General features: G+C 47.4%; 1 protein-coding gene across 1 annotated transcript in view; it reads right to left on the bottom strand.

Moving 5' to 3' along the window:
• LOC149339510 (uncharacterized) overlaps positions 1–13,929 on the bottom strand; it is a 38,128-nt gene extending 24,199 nt beyond the window's left edge. Inside the window, exons 1-6 of the mRNA XM_089550496.1 lie at positions 13,855–13,929; positions 8,106–8,952; positions 7,453–7,854; positions 7,156–7,294; positions 4,835–4,982; positions 2,007–2,119 (exon numbers count right to left, since the gene is read on the bottom strand). Of these exons, the coding sequence (XP_089406622.1) occupies positions 2,007–2,119; positions 4,835–4,982; positions 7,156–7,294; positions 7,453–7,854; positions 8,106–8,952; positions 13,855–13,929 (1,724 nt within the window). The remainder of the gene's footprint in view (positions 1–2,006; positions 2,120–4,834; positions 4,983–7,155; positions 7,295–7,452; positions 7,855–8,105; positions 8,953–13,854) is intronic.
• Between the last annotated feature and the right edge of the window lie 502 nt (positions 13,930–14,431).

Genomic DNA, 14,431 nt, shown 5'->3' on the forward strand with positions numbered 1-14,431 from the left:
CTGTTTTTCTTGCCATCGCTGCGATTTTCTGTACCATTCGCAAGCAAACACACACACACGCCGCCGGCTTTTCTCGTAATGAAACTATTGATGCTTTCGCGTTAAGCCATAATGCACCGTAAGAAATGCGTGAAAAGGCAAAACATCTGGGGCATCGGTATGTTAATTATATGAAAACAAACGACACCTCAAAAGCAGTAGAGACCACATTGAATCAGGTTACAAAGCGTGCAGCTATGCAGGCGTGGCCCACCGAACATTTTCGTATATATCCTCTATGTCGGCTTAGCCCAATAATTTTGGAGGAATGCCATAAGGTGTATATTTTTAAAAAGGATGCAGTTAGTTAGTCATTAACACGCACCCAAGCGCAGCACTACAGCTACAAGGTTTCCTGCGTTCCATATGACTGCGCATGAGTGGATGCTAATCAGTTAATTGTTTAGCGATGAAGACTGCAGAGCAGACTCTTCTAACTTCGCCCAGTTCATGATTGTGCGATTAAAATAAGCTGACCATATATCATTCCGTGCAACCGGCGTTGAAATAAACATTTAACAGCGCTGTATCGATTACGAATACTTCAAAAATAAAGCTAGCTAATCATCAAAAAAAACATTGTAAGCCATCCTCACACGGAAGTTTCACGCTCATGCCAATGACCACGACCGTAATCGTCGGCGGCAAGTTTATGCGCTGCTGCCAGGCATCCCAGCTGCGTCGTTCGTTGGACAAAAGAGTTCTTTTATCTTGATCCATTACGTGCAATCTCTTTATTTGTCCCTGTCGTTGCTTGCACGTAAACGTTAGTATCTTTTCGCGATGATATTCACCTCATTTAGTGCAAAACACACAGCATGCAAAATAAAAAACACACAGGACGAAACATGAGCACTACTCACAATTGATCTATTTAATGAAAGATCAAAGCATATATATGTTCGCTGACCTGCGCAGACGCCACCTTACAGTGGATCTTTGAAATGAGCAAGCAGGAAGTTAACAGGTGAGGTGTGAAAGAAAATTTATCCCCCCTTCATACAGAGCAAGGAAATTATCACTGACACAGTCTTGTTCGGCTTTTCTGATGAGATAAGCCTCCAGTGTGTCGCGAACGGTTTTTTTGCCTACTTCTGCCCAGGATTCCTGCGCAACGGAAACGCGGTGGCCAGTCGGCACAAGCAATGCAGTGGCCAACACGGTGCGTGCGTTCATTATTGGCAAGATCTTTTGTATGCTCCTTGAGTCGGTCACTCACACATCGTACCGTCTGGCCGATGTACGATTTACCGCAGGACAAGGGGATCTCGTACACGGCGTTGGTAGCACAGTCCGCAAAACACTTTTCTTGCATCTTGTTACCGCATTTGCCTTCGATCATCGCAATTGATGCGACTGTTCGGCTGAGCAAGCTTCTTGGAGGCCGCCGCAGTGGCTCAGCAGTTAAGTTGCTCGGCTGCTGACCCGAAAGACGCGGGTTCGATCCAGGCTGCAGCGGTTGAATTTCGATGAAGGCGAAATTCTAAAGGCCCGTGTACTGTGCGATGTCAGTGCACATTAAAGAACCCCAGGTGGTCGAAATTTCCGGAGCCCTTCACTACGGCGTCTCTCATAGCCTTAGTCGCTTTGGGACGTTAAAACCCATAAACCAACCACCGCTTCTTGGAGGCCGAAGACAGTCGGAACATTAAACCGCTTAGCCACCTTCTTCAAGTTTCGGGAGACCTTGCGCAAGTATGGAACCACTTCCAGCCTCTGTTTTCCATCTGGAGCATTCGCAGCATTCATGCGAAAGCCGGCCTTCCTTTTTTCTCAAAAGTTGAAAACCAACTGTACCCTCAGTTAGCTCGTCTGACCTTTTCGCGAGGTGGTGCCGTGTGTAGCGCGAGTAGACTTTGTTGCAACCGGCGGCAATGATCATTCAAATAAACACCTTCATGGTCTGTACGGCTCCACTGTCCGACGCTTCTGGTTACGCAAAGGTGCCTTTGTGTTCAGCCACTCACCTGAGCCGCAGCGCATCTTCAAAGGTAACCGGAGACCTCTGGCCACACAGCTTCAGCAGTTGGCTTAGAGCGTCCACGGGTCCGGGCTCACCAAACGGGTACAGGTTCTTATCCTGTGTTGAGCAGAAGGGCAAATCTTTTGTCCACCTGTCCGCATCCGTCTATGCGCCAACACACAGGAAGGCCCGACGAGCAATCGCTCACATGAACGATGGTCCAATGCGGCGTGTGACCTATTCAATATCTGCTAATGATTCACATCGGCCACTTTGTCCTTACATATGACAATAATGGCCTTACACAACATGACTTCAACAAAACTTGACACTAAAACTAATGTTCCATCACGAGGATTTCCCTTCAAATGTTTTTTTTTTATATGTAAAGATAATTATGACGGAAATTCTGGCTTCTTTTCCGGCGCCCATTTTGGCATCAACTAGTCAATTAGAGGACGACGTTCAGCGTGAATAGCCAAGAACAAGAACGAAAAAATTCGGTCGCACAAGGTAAGGATATGCTTGTGCCATTTAGGACCCTGCTCACACGAACTTCACCATATCCTTAAAAGGTATCTAGAACCACGCCGTTTCTTTTGTCCTATCTAATTGTTCACCTCCTTATATAGTCGAACCCGGACAGTATATCGAAACTTGATATTTGGAATTATCGGCTATATCGAACACAGATTATCGCCTTGAAAATTCTATGCGAGAGTTTAGGATTGTGGCGCAGTATATGGACCTCCAATTTCTCTAGTCGTTCGATATATAGAACTGCTCGTGTTGCCCCTGTAAGTGGCGCTTCTCCTAACAGCGCTGCTCGATTACATGTCGCTCACAGAGAATAGTCAGCTGTCCAGCCCTGGGCAGCTGCTGTGGGGTGTGCTTAAGGGTGGGGTGTGCTTAGTGTGCTTAACGGTGGCCTTCGATCACTTGCGCTCACGCCACATTGCTCTCACGCAGTGAGGCGAACCAAGCTAACTGAAGCATGACTCTGCCGAAGGCGTTGCGAAAACAAATTGCTTTAATTTTAATGAGTCGTTATTCTGTTTATATCGCACTGGTAAAAGGTCTCGGAATCTTATGATAGATAGTGGCTACTTCCGGACCACTGTCCACTGCGGCTTCGATGCAATGCAGGCTATGCCTACTGACCCTAGCGAGCGATGCGCTCATAGCACGTCAGTGGGCGGCACGTCACTGCATGAAGCGCGTCAATAGCGTGAGTGCAATGTATTCTTACCTGTACGTTATCAATAAGCATATCTGCGCGATAGCATGACAGCCCCATGTCCGCACACACACCGGCAGTGTCACACTTTGCCACCAACAGGCGTGTAGCACTGTGCACAAGGAAGAGCTAGGTGCCACCTGACAAGGTTGCCAGGTGAAAAAGTGAAGAGGGAGAAATCCTATCTCCCATTCTATAGGAGAGGAGATTGAGGCCGGAAGGTCACTGGCAGGGGAAGAACCGAAAGGGTGGCTACCGTGGAAGAAGGGGGTTCTGGCGTGGGCACACGAATGCGCTACCTGAGTTGGCACGCTCTCAAGGAGGTTCGTAGGCTACCGAATTCTCACAGCTAACAGTAATTAGGCGTCCTCCAACTTTTTGCCATTTTTATATCGACTTAGCGATCTTTTTCGAATTCGATATACGCGGGTTTAACGGCGAACTTCCGTATCAGGACTGATAGCCACAGCTAACCTACAGCCAATACCAGAAAAAGATCGCTTTTTCTGGCTAAAATTCTCGTGCTAACTAATTAATAGGCATTAAAAATAGACGTCACTCAGCAAATTTTTTCTTCGTCAAGGTATGTCCCTCTTGTATGTCAGGTATGTCATTCTCAAATCAAATCAGTTTATTTAAACATCCTACGATGTTTCAGGGTGCTACACCACCCTGAAACCGCGGAGACCCTGAGGCCGCGGGCATAAAGCCGAACCTAAGGACAAATATAGCACGCATCTTTTCAAAACTTTCCGTGTGAATCTAATCCAGCCGGGCGCACATTAAAGGAACAGCCGCACCTCGAAAGGCACAGGTGCAGCGCGGACTGTAGAAGGTTCTCGAACGACGGCGAAGATTTCTGAGGTTATCGGCCGCAGCGCGTAGCATTCTGCGCGCTACGAATGTCTCGCCACATCGCTCGGAAAGCACAATGCCACGATGAGGCATTTGCCGACGGAACGGTGAGAGGACATTTATGCCGTCAAGGTTGAGCTTGTGTGCCCCTCAGCTTGGGGCTAAACGATGAACAGAGATTAGCGTTTGTAAAGGAAGAGTGTTTAACCCATTCCGATGCGCATTGTGCCGGCCTACTGAGAAAAAACTGAAAATTTCTGCAAGTATTTATGAACATCGTTTTTTTTTGTTCAAGAATAACATCAACTGCTTAAAAACTAAGAAGTCACGGCCACCGCACGCTCGCGCAGGCAAGGAATAGCACCTTTATACTGCAATAAAAACATGTTTATGCCGAATTATTTTCTTTGCCAGTCCGAATCTGTTTCCGCAAATAAAAATCACTAAATACACCACTGTATGCGTTTTACTAAAGGACAGTGTCCTTTAGTGAAACACTCCGTCGCGAGAGAAAAGCCAGGGTTACAGCCCCAGACAGCACTTCTTAGGCGCCCCCGTAAAATACCGCGATACAATGAGCTCCACGAGGTATTAATGCACACATCCAAACACAAACAAGCTCTAAGGCATATGCGTGATAAAGCGGGCGCGTGAAATAGCGCACGCGAGCAGACAATCATACCATACAACAGGTGAGCAAGGCACAATGCGCCCGACAAGGTAGCAATTACGAAGCGTACCTGGTCTTCCTCAGCTTCTCGCGCGGATAGCTGGGCAGCTGAGCCGCCATCAGCGCAGAAACTCGAAATGGCCGAAGACGCTGACATCGAATGGGACACAAGCACCCGCTCCCTGTTGTTGCCGACGCCGAACCGGATCACCGTGCTTCTGCGAAGATTAATCGATGATAAGGAGAGAGACAAATGCGTGAGCGGAAGGGGCACAACGAGACGATATGGGTCATATTTTTTATTCCAGTTAAACTGTCCATGCTTCTCAACTCACTCCAAGGGGGATCTGAGATGTGCACTGTAAAGCGAGCTGAATGTGCGGCTTCACGCGGTTGCTTGCCGCATTCACGTAGGGCACTTTATACTGCTTACTACGAGTTGAAATCTTGGCAGCTTGGTACGCATTTTTTCTGCAGCGAACATCCATAGAAGGCCACTGAGCACTCTTAAGACCACTGCTTTATCTTATCTGTCTAACCTTAGTTCTTCTTCGACTTGCCCACACCACATGGTATGGGCCTGACAGCAGAACCCATCTCTACCCCCCATTCCAAACGCCACCCGAGAGGACTGGGAGGCGACCCTGTCCGGCTGCTGCACCCTCGAGGCCTAAAGGGTCTTAACGGAGCGCGCCCGGGCTGCGGCAACCGCCAATGGAGTGCCTGACTAGGCATCCCACCTAGTGGTTGTAAGCGCGTTACCCTTCAGGTCACGACCCCCAACACCTCTCCTTTTAATTAAGTAAATGTTTTCACTACCACCACCACCAACACGCCTCGTGTTAAACTGCACCAAACTCTCGCGCTGGGCATTGGAGAGCGTCGTCATCAACTTCCATCTGCTCGATCCCGCGGCACTGCCTGCTCACCGTCGTGTTCTACGCAGCACAAATACGTGCTTTCGCTCCGATTCGAATGTAGTAAACATTCTCTGTAGTTTTTTAGAGCGCAGCTCTTAGGCACCCGTTTCTGCGTTTCGCGGCATCGCCGTTGTCCGTTGTAACTAGCAGTAGACACCCTTTAAGCTGCGAAAGCAATGGAGCGGGAGGTTGGAAAGGAGAAAATAAAAGCGCAACCTCCTCCCCTCCTTAGAAACCGGTGCGCCAGTGGGGGGGGGGGGGGGGGGGAGAGGGGGAGGGGGGGGACCTCGTCTTTGAGAACCAGGCATTGGTGCAGCAAGTCGAGCATATATCCACCTATTTCTCCGTCCACAAAACTTCTTTCATGACAGTCAAGAACTGTTAGTGGGGTGTTTCTTGAAGAAGGAATATGTGTGAAAAATAACAAGTTGTCTGTAATTGTACATACATGCCTTGCTCGAATTCTTTGCCTCAATCCATCGAAAAGCTGAAACAGCTGATGAGCTGATCTCAAATTTCGCACTAAGAAGTAACGTAATCGTCGGCAATTTTTTATTATGTTGACGTTTGTCCGACGTAACAGGCGCTTTTATTGCTGACAAAATTTTCTCGCCATTCGATTCAAACTTGAGACCTTAAAGGGAAACTGCATAGGTTTTAGAAATCAACAAGCTTAAAAGGGTCGAATTTGTGAAACCTGCAGGTAAAGCATGCGAAGTCTTTTCGGGCTAGCACTTGAAATAGTGAAGTAACCACCGATTAAAATCTGGACGCCATTCAAGCTTCTCCGTAGCGCACAACGTCAAGTGGGGGGCGCGTGATGACGTCAACGAAGGTATCTGTACATTTCCAACGCACAAACGCCTGCTTCGAAGGAAAAAACCAACGCCATCGAAGGAGAACCCTGCCTAGAGTTGTTTGGCCGCGTCTAACGAGTCAGGGCAGGGTGTGGCTGACGACAGCGGTAATTTGAAATCATACCTTCCGTGACGTCACGCTGAATTTCTCTGCACTCCTTCGTTGCATTGAGGAGAAGCAAAAATTTCAATCGTCGATTAAGTCACTATTTTTATATGCTAGTGCAAAGACACTTGGCATGCTTTACCTACAGCCTACATAGATTTGAATCCTTCAATATCGCGAAATTCTCAAAATAGTGCTGCAGTTGCCCTTTAAGACCGAAATGACTCTGTTTTCACGCTTATGGCAGTGTAGCCTAGTCTCTGGGATCAGCACCAAAAAAAATTATGTTGAAGCCCGCAGCTCACTTGTGAAATCAGCCACTGATGGCGACACCTGTTTTCAAGCTTTCTGGCTTTTCCTAGCCTACATAAACGTTTTTAGAGATAGCTGGCTGCTTGTCGTTAGAACGCGGCAATGTTCCGATACAAGACAACTTTAAATTCTCCCCAGTGGCCCTTAAGAGCTCGTCCGTAACTGGGTAATGGGCGTTAGACAATCGCGTACCCACCTGTCCACGAACCCGGAGCTCCTGGGCTTGGTCCAGCTCGGGTACCTGCGGCTGGCTGTCGGGTGCGAGCCGCTGGTCCCGGCGCAGTCGACATTTGCCGTGGCGCCGGCGCTAGTTTGCTGCACACCGCTTCCCCCTGCTGCTAGCGAGAGATACGAAACACACGCCCCTTTCAATACTCCGGGTCCTCTTCCTGCCCAATTCCCAGCATCTTTCTACGGGACGCATAATCTGTGTTTAGAACATCTCCAAAGATCCCCGCAAAACTATTCTTTACACGTAGTATATATTACGTACCAATGTCATGTTCGAACAGCCTGCTTTGAACCAGGTCCTCTCCCCTGTCCAGGACCTTAAAGCCAGAGTGCAAACGTCTGTCCGCGCCGGACAAAAATGGGTCCCATGAGAAGGAGCGCCGACCAGTATTCATGCCGACAGTAGTCTTTATGTCGTCCAGGGGAGTGGAGTGATAGACTGACACCGGTGGCCCTCCCTTCAGAGACCATTCCCTGAAGTTAGAATACATGGAAATGGAAGATGAAGGCCGACAGGCGCCTTCTCCCTGAAGAGACTGCGGGCGGCCGCACGGGGGAAAAGGTTCTTCGAAGCCGCCTTGCACTTCACGGGCCACCGGCACAGGGGAAACCTCCAGAGACGCTGCTGGCCAAAGCCTTCTACGCAAGCTTTCGTGGATTATGCCTGTAAAGAGTAAAACAAGCACATTTTGCCAAGAGAAATTTCTGTAGCAGTGGCTGGGAAACAGATGACCAATCAGTGTCGTTTCACGTCAGATTGACTTTGCGCTACACTGGAAAGACCGCAAGCTATCATAGACCTTCTCAGAGGCCTGTATTCAGCGCCTAGAGATTCAGTGCCAGCCCATCGGTGGACTTTCTTGCATTATTGCGACAAAAATGATTAACTTTAAGAAAAGCTATGTAGAACGCTACCTGTGTTTTCCGCCTGAGCTGCGTCTTGCCGGCTCCTCTTTGCCAAGCTGTACGAATAGGGCGGAATGCTAGCAGGCTTCGCGAGGACGTTCTGGCTAGCGCTAGACTCCTCGCTGGAACTCCGGCCTCTGTAACCTGGAAGATCTCCTACAAGACTGCGCTGATGCTCGATCCTTTCCCTGCGCTTCATGATGACCTCAGCTTTCGTCAGCGACGACGAACTCCTGTTGTCTTGGCCACGGCTCAAGCGCTGTTTTAAAGACAACGTGGATGTTTTTGAAGGCACAATGTGGCGCCTGCTGCTTTCATTGCTTTGCTCAGAGCCAGAGCTGTCCCAGGAAACACTGTCCGTGTCGTCTGCTTCCTGCGGCGGCCTTTGGTCGTCATCATACTTCAGAGCCCGCCCACTGCGTGGGCGCCTGTTTGGTGGTACAAAACTCTCGTCGTCACTGGATACCACGGAACCGTCTTGCAGGCGGAACGTCACCCGCCTGGAATCGGACGCCTTGCTTGATACGCTCATCGTACTATCCGAGAGGGGAACTGTCACGAGCGACGTCGACAAAAAGCTGTCTCTTGGCAGCACGATGCTTGAACCACTCTCCATTGTACGAGGTCTTGGCGGTGGCGTGTTGGGACTCAGCGAGCTCCCGCGTATCTTGTAGGTGAAGGGCTCAGTGACGAGCTCAAATTTCTCGATCTCCTGGAACTCTTTTTCCAAGTCCGCGAACTCTTTTCGCAGCCTTTCGTTCTCGGCCTTTCGCTGTTTTTCGCTAAGGTCGTAGTACCATGTCCACTTGTTCTTCTGTGGTTTTCCGGGCCTTCCCGTAGCCTTGTCTTTCTTTTTCTACAAAAAAAAAGGAGAGAATGTAACAGCATTATAAAGTGGAAACAGATCAGCCCTCATAAATACCGATATGTATATCGACCGCAAACACGGTTGAAGCCACTAAAAGGGCTGTAGGGAACGCATGCGTGGTTTGGTTCACAAAACTAGCATTTACAGTGCGTGCGCTATGTGACAATAAGATGTTCATTTTGTGCATGCGAAGTAAACCCTGTCAACAGGCCTCGTATTCAAATTGCGAAGAGGCAGTTCGGGCACTGCACAATTCAGAAGGCCTAATCAGTTTCCCCGAGCAGCTAGGCCCGGCATTGAGGCGGCTAACAGCAAAGAAAGAATGGAAATGCATTAGTGACATGTCAGAGTGCGCATTTCATTTTGGAAAGGAGACGACACTTCATTAAATGACGAATAATATTTGGAGGCCTCAGCTGTAAAAGTGCTCACTACGTGGCTTCAGCGTTTGAGTCAAGCATGGAACCTTCAGAAATGCTTGGCGCACGCGTACGCTTTATTCTTTTAAGACCCCTGTCCAGCCGCTCGGCGAATCCTGCTTTTCTAAACTAAAAGGACTTAACAGTTCAGCAACCTCATCTCCAGAAGTAGGCAATTTGAGCGCTTCACTATAGAGGACACGCGTTCGTTCACCGATTTGTATTTACAGAGCACCTTAAATCTGGACCGGGACGAAATTACAGACGTCTTCGCCGAATAAGCATTCTGTAAACTTATGAGGGTGCACGTACATGCACTGTATTCATTTTCCGATGCAGTTGAACCGACTGGGAAGAAAACCTGAAACGGACAGACTAGCCTTAGTTTGTCGTGTTCATGAATAGGCCTACGAAGACCGAAAAAATGGCGAGAAGCAAAGTAGCTTTAATGCACAAAATAGGAGGTTATGAAAAGATGTACTGGAGTGATAAATTACTTTACAAACACATCATAGATGTATGCAGAGTTAAGAAAAACATGAAGGGACAGCTTAGCTCCGCCTTAAGTCTATGACGCGATAGCGTTACGGTCTTCTCCGCGGTCTGGGGTCCTCTTTGCGTGTCACTTCACAGACATGGATCTGTTTTTCACCATCAAATGACGCTCAGGCAGAGCTTACGAGTGCAGTGCGATAGTATTAGTACTCCCCAGCGCAAGTACTCCTTCTGTCGTCCAGGTTCTCCCTACATGCCTGAATGGCTGAAAATGGTTGTCTCTGCACGTTCAACTGGGAAATGATAAACCATATTTCGATAATCCAACTCCCATGAAAGCAAAGCTACCCGAAGGGCCAGGAAGCCGTGATTTCCATCGAGGTAAAAATAACAACGAGACTATAGAGGGATGTACGCAGGAGAATGTGACAGGAACACAATTTGGGACAAAAAGAATAAACAACGGCTCGAAAAGGCCGAACGAAAAAAAAATGGCCACGTGTTCACAGTATTGGTTTTCTACTTTCTCTACAGCCCAGGCACAAAGAGGGAGCCGACAGCGGCAGAGGTGCTTATCTGCCCCAAAAATGCTGGAGCTGTCGGAGCGCGCGGCGAACATACAGGGTGTAGGAACGGGAAAAAGCGGACTCCGCTTATCTGACTGCGGTGCAGGGCTTACTTTAGATACAAATTCAGTCCGAATGTTCACATCATCGCATACAGTAAACTAGAACATGGGTGTAATTCCCTATAATATCACGGCGTGGCAAAGTGGTACCCCGTTCTCCCACGCGTGCACACAGGGAAGCGCACGTAACAGTCCAAGTGTTTATGTGCAATCTTGTTATTTGAGCCGCATATCTCTCTAGCTGAGCTGCGTGTGTGCGTGTGTTAGCACAGGTCTCGTTTGCAGATGTTGAGCGCTTGCAGCTAATTATGTAGGCGCACATGCGTCGTTGGCCTTTTTTTTACAAATGCAAAAGTGAACACGGTCTGCCAGTTCTATAGTTTCATCGCGACATCAGAGGAACATGCAGATGGCTCATCTATCTCCATCCAGAATGTCCATGCTACACTCTCAGAAAAAAGTAGTAGTACTTACTAACTTTTGGGGCAGTAACTGGTTGTCACATATGTTGCTATCCTGTTAGTAACTACAGTTAGTAACGGGAAGGTTAATAACAGTTACTAACCCATTGTAAGTAACGGCTGCTATCTGAAGTTAGTAACGGGAAGCTAGTAGTATTTACTAAGAAAATGAATAGAAACTCGCATATGTTGGTAGATTCAACGTACTGTGTGCTGGCGTGGCTTGTAAAATTTGTGCATACTTGAAAAATAAAAAACCTTCACGGTCAATTTAACTAATTCCGGAATCCAGACAGAGCCATCAGAGCGTGCTGACCGTAAATCACACACTTAGGTTTAAGCATGTAGAAATTAGGATTAGAACATGTAGAAATTATGCGAGGTGATGACATCAACAACCTTACCGTGCGCACACAAAGGTTCAGAATGCAAGAAAAGCCCAAATCAGAAAGTCACACTCGCGCAATGCGCGTGCACATGTAGGGAAATCTTTCTCAGTCTCATATACTCCGTAAATCAGACTCTCATTTACGGGCTAGTAGATCTTACCGGTTGAGCTAAGATACCAGCGTTAATTACGAAGCTGAAATTGTAGAAAAAGCTTAGTCTACCTAACCATATGCCCCTGCAGAAATGGTTAATTACAAAACCAATTTATTAGCACGACAATCTGTGTAGCAAGGTAGCAAGAGCTACTTTTACTAACTATGTCTTGAAGAGGGTAGTAAATAGCTGATAAAAAGTAGTAAAACGAAGTCACAGTTAGTAACTGCTGCCCTTACTACTTTTTTACTAACTTTCTTTTTAAGAGTGTACTTTCGAAAAGTGGAATGAACACCAACTGTAGAAAAGAAGCACCGCCATTTCGCTGAGTATGTATATTAGCCTTCTTCTGTTCGCAAACAAGAGAAAAAATGTTATGACTCGAGTAGGCTTACTAATGGATTATCTTATCACCAGTCGGAGAACCCATGGACTGTGAAATGGAGTTGTAAATGGCAATACTGCCAGCCTTAAGAGGTGCACAATTCCAGAGGCTTAAACGAAAAAAAAGTTAAACTAGCATTCTTACGCCGTAATGGAGTAACACACCATGTCTGATGTCTGAGGTATCGTGTCATTTAAAAGCATTCTTCGAGTGTGCCGTCTCGAGGTGAACATTCCTGGGCAAAAGAGTGCTGAAAAATGGCACCCTTTTGTCTCAATTGGATCATTGGTTGTGATGCGCGGCTGCTGACACAAAAAGTAGGGGGATCGAATGCTATCCACGGCGACCGCGATTCGATGGGTGCTGCATCAGCGCCCGCTAACAACCCTAGGTGGTCTAAACTGACCCGAAGCCCTCCACTACAACGTCTCTCGTTGCCCATGCGTCACTTCAGGCGTTAAGCCCCATATACTACGCAGCAAATTTGCCCCGCTGGGCTATAAGCGATGCCATTTCCAGTACTACGATATTTCAACCGCGCTTTGCTAGCGTCTTTAGGACACTAGGTGATGGCCATTGCGGAGCCTACGCCAAAGGGTACCAACAAGGTGAAATGAAGGCCCAACAACACAATTCCAATGGAAAAAAAAAACTATTTTTGAAATGTGGACTCAACACTAGAGCATTCGATTTCCACTTGAACGACGCAAAAGACTACTGAAAGAGTTATTCAACCTTACCGGTGTTTAATTTCCAGCAGGTATTATTTTCATGTTCTTGTTACTGTGTTGTAGTCCTCCTGTTTCCGTTGTAATGAGCGCTGATATCACCTTGTATTGGCGCTATCGCCACGCGCCTCCTCTGCTCGAGCCACGCGCCAGAGAGAATAAAAAATTCAGGGGGCACTTTGGCTCTCTAAAGTTCTGCAAGGCGAAAGCGTTTCCTGGCGCACTGTTTGTTTTTATTTACTTTTTATTTTTCGTATTTCGTTTTTTTTTTCATTTTTTCATTTTTGCTCTTTTTACCCTTTTTATTGTTTTTATTTTTATTTTCATATCTTACTTTTATTTTGTTTTTATTTTTGTTTATTTTCTTATTTTTATTTTTAATTTTTCCTTTCCTTCACTTTATTACTTTTATTTATGAAACCCATGCATTCACTAGATGCGCCTTTATTCATACTCGAACCTTGAGCCTTCGTGGCGGAGTGGTAGTGTCTCCGCTTCAAATGCCAAAGGCTCTGGTTCGATTCCCACCTCGGCGCTGTTTCTTTTTAAGCAGTGACGCCGAAAGGCGGACAAATCTGCCGACGCGCCTGTCGACACGGCTGCCGACGCGTCTGTCGACATTGCTGCCGACAGCGTCTGCTAACGACAGTATGAGGCACTAAAGGCTTTCGCCTTAATAAGTAGTAGACACCTCCTGGCCTGTTCGCCTCGAACGCGTCGCGCCCCGTGTAGCTTGTAGGGGATCCAATCTCCGTCTCCCTATAGCGTAGTGAACCCGGACGTGATGGACGCGGACGAGACGTACAGGCCGAGTACCATGTCTCTTACTACTTTGTTCTCCCTGGCACATCGCTCCAGCAGCCGGCGCCAGAGCGTGTCACGAGAAAGGTTGCGAGCGCCGATGGTGGCGATAGCGCCGCTAGATGTATTGTAGCTGAACGTGCCACATGCAACGAGATATCGTACGTTTCAGGCAGTATTGAACGACGACCGACAAAATTCAAGATTATTGCCAGGGCGTATTAAGCATGTACTACGGTCTATTATCGTTTACAGGCCAAAATTACTTCCGAACTATTTGGTTAGGGTATTTTACTACAGTTACACACCATAGTAGGTGCAGATAACAAAATAGACCACGACTACAAACTGCACCGAAGGAACGGGGTAAACAAACTGATTCGGCGGAATAGCTTTTGTTGTACTGGTTTCCTAATTGCTTTTCGCTTACCAGCATCCTGACTGGCAGTATTTCCTGGCTCGAGTGGCCGTCGTCTGAAGCGGAACTCGAGTCGAAGTCGCTCATGGTCACCCCCTCTCTGGAAGCAACTCTGGACAGAACGAACGCAGATGGAAAATGAGTGGCAGCACTCATTGCTGCATTTCATGAAGAAATTTCGTCCGATACGGCGCAGTTTGAGCAAAGTGATTTTTTAACTGGCCCTCGCTTTCAAATACATCCCCTCCTGACGATTACAGAAAAACGAGAAAAGTGCGACTTGTAAAATATGCCAGTATGTGCGTTCAGGACGCAAGTGCACACCGAAAGAAACGTCGTTGTAATGACTGCACAAAGGTAAACACGAACGCAACTTCTGTTAAAGTGGCATCGATGACATGGCGAAAGGCTTTCATGGCTATGCCGACGATTTCGTGTCCTCAAAACATGTCGGCAGAAGTTGCGGGGAACTATAAGGAGATATCATCTAAAAAGTGGTTATAATCGAAGGGGGTGATGTGAGGATGCCGGGAAAAAATTTAGTTCTGATCAGATCATTAATTCATTAATTAGAGCCAAAAAAGTGACC

The sequence above is a fragment of the Amblyomma mixtum genome, chromosome 6 (genome assembly GCF_055824585.1).
Source record: "Amblyomma mixtum isolate Tamu chromosome 6, ASM5582458v1, whole genome shotgun sequence".
Classification (NCBI taxonomy): domain Eukaryota; kingdom Metazoa; phylum Arthropoda; class Arachnida; order Ixodida; family Ixodidae; genus Amblyomma; species Amblyomma mixtum.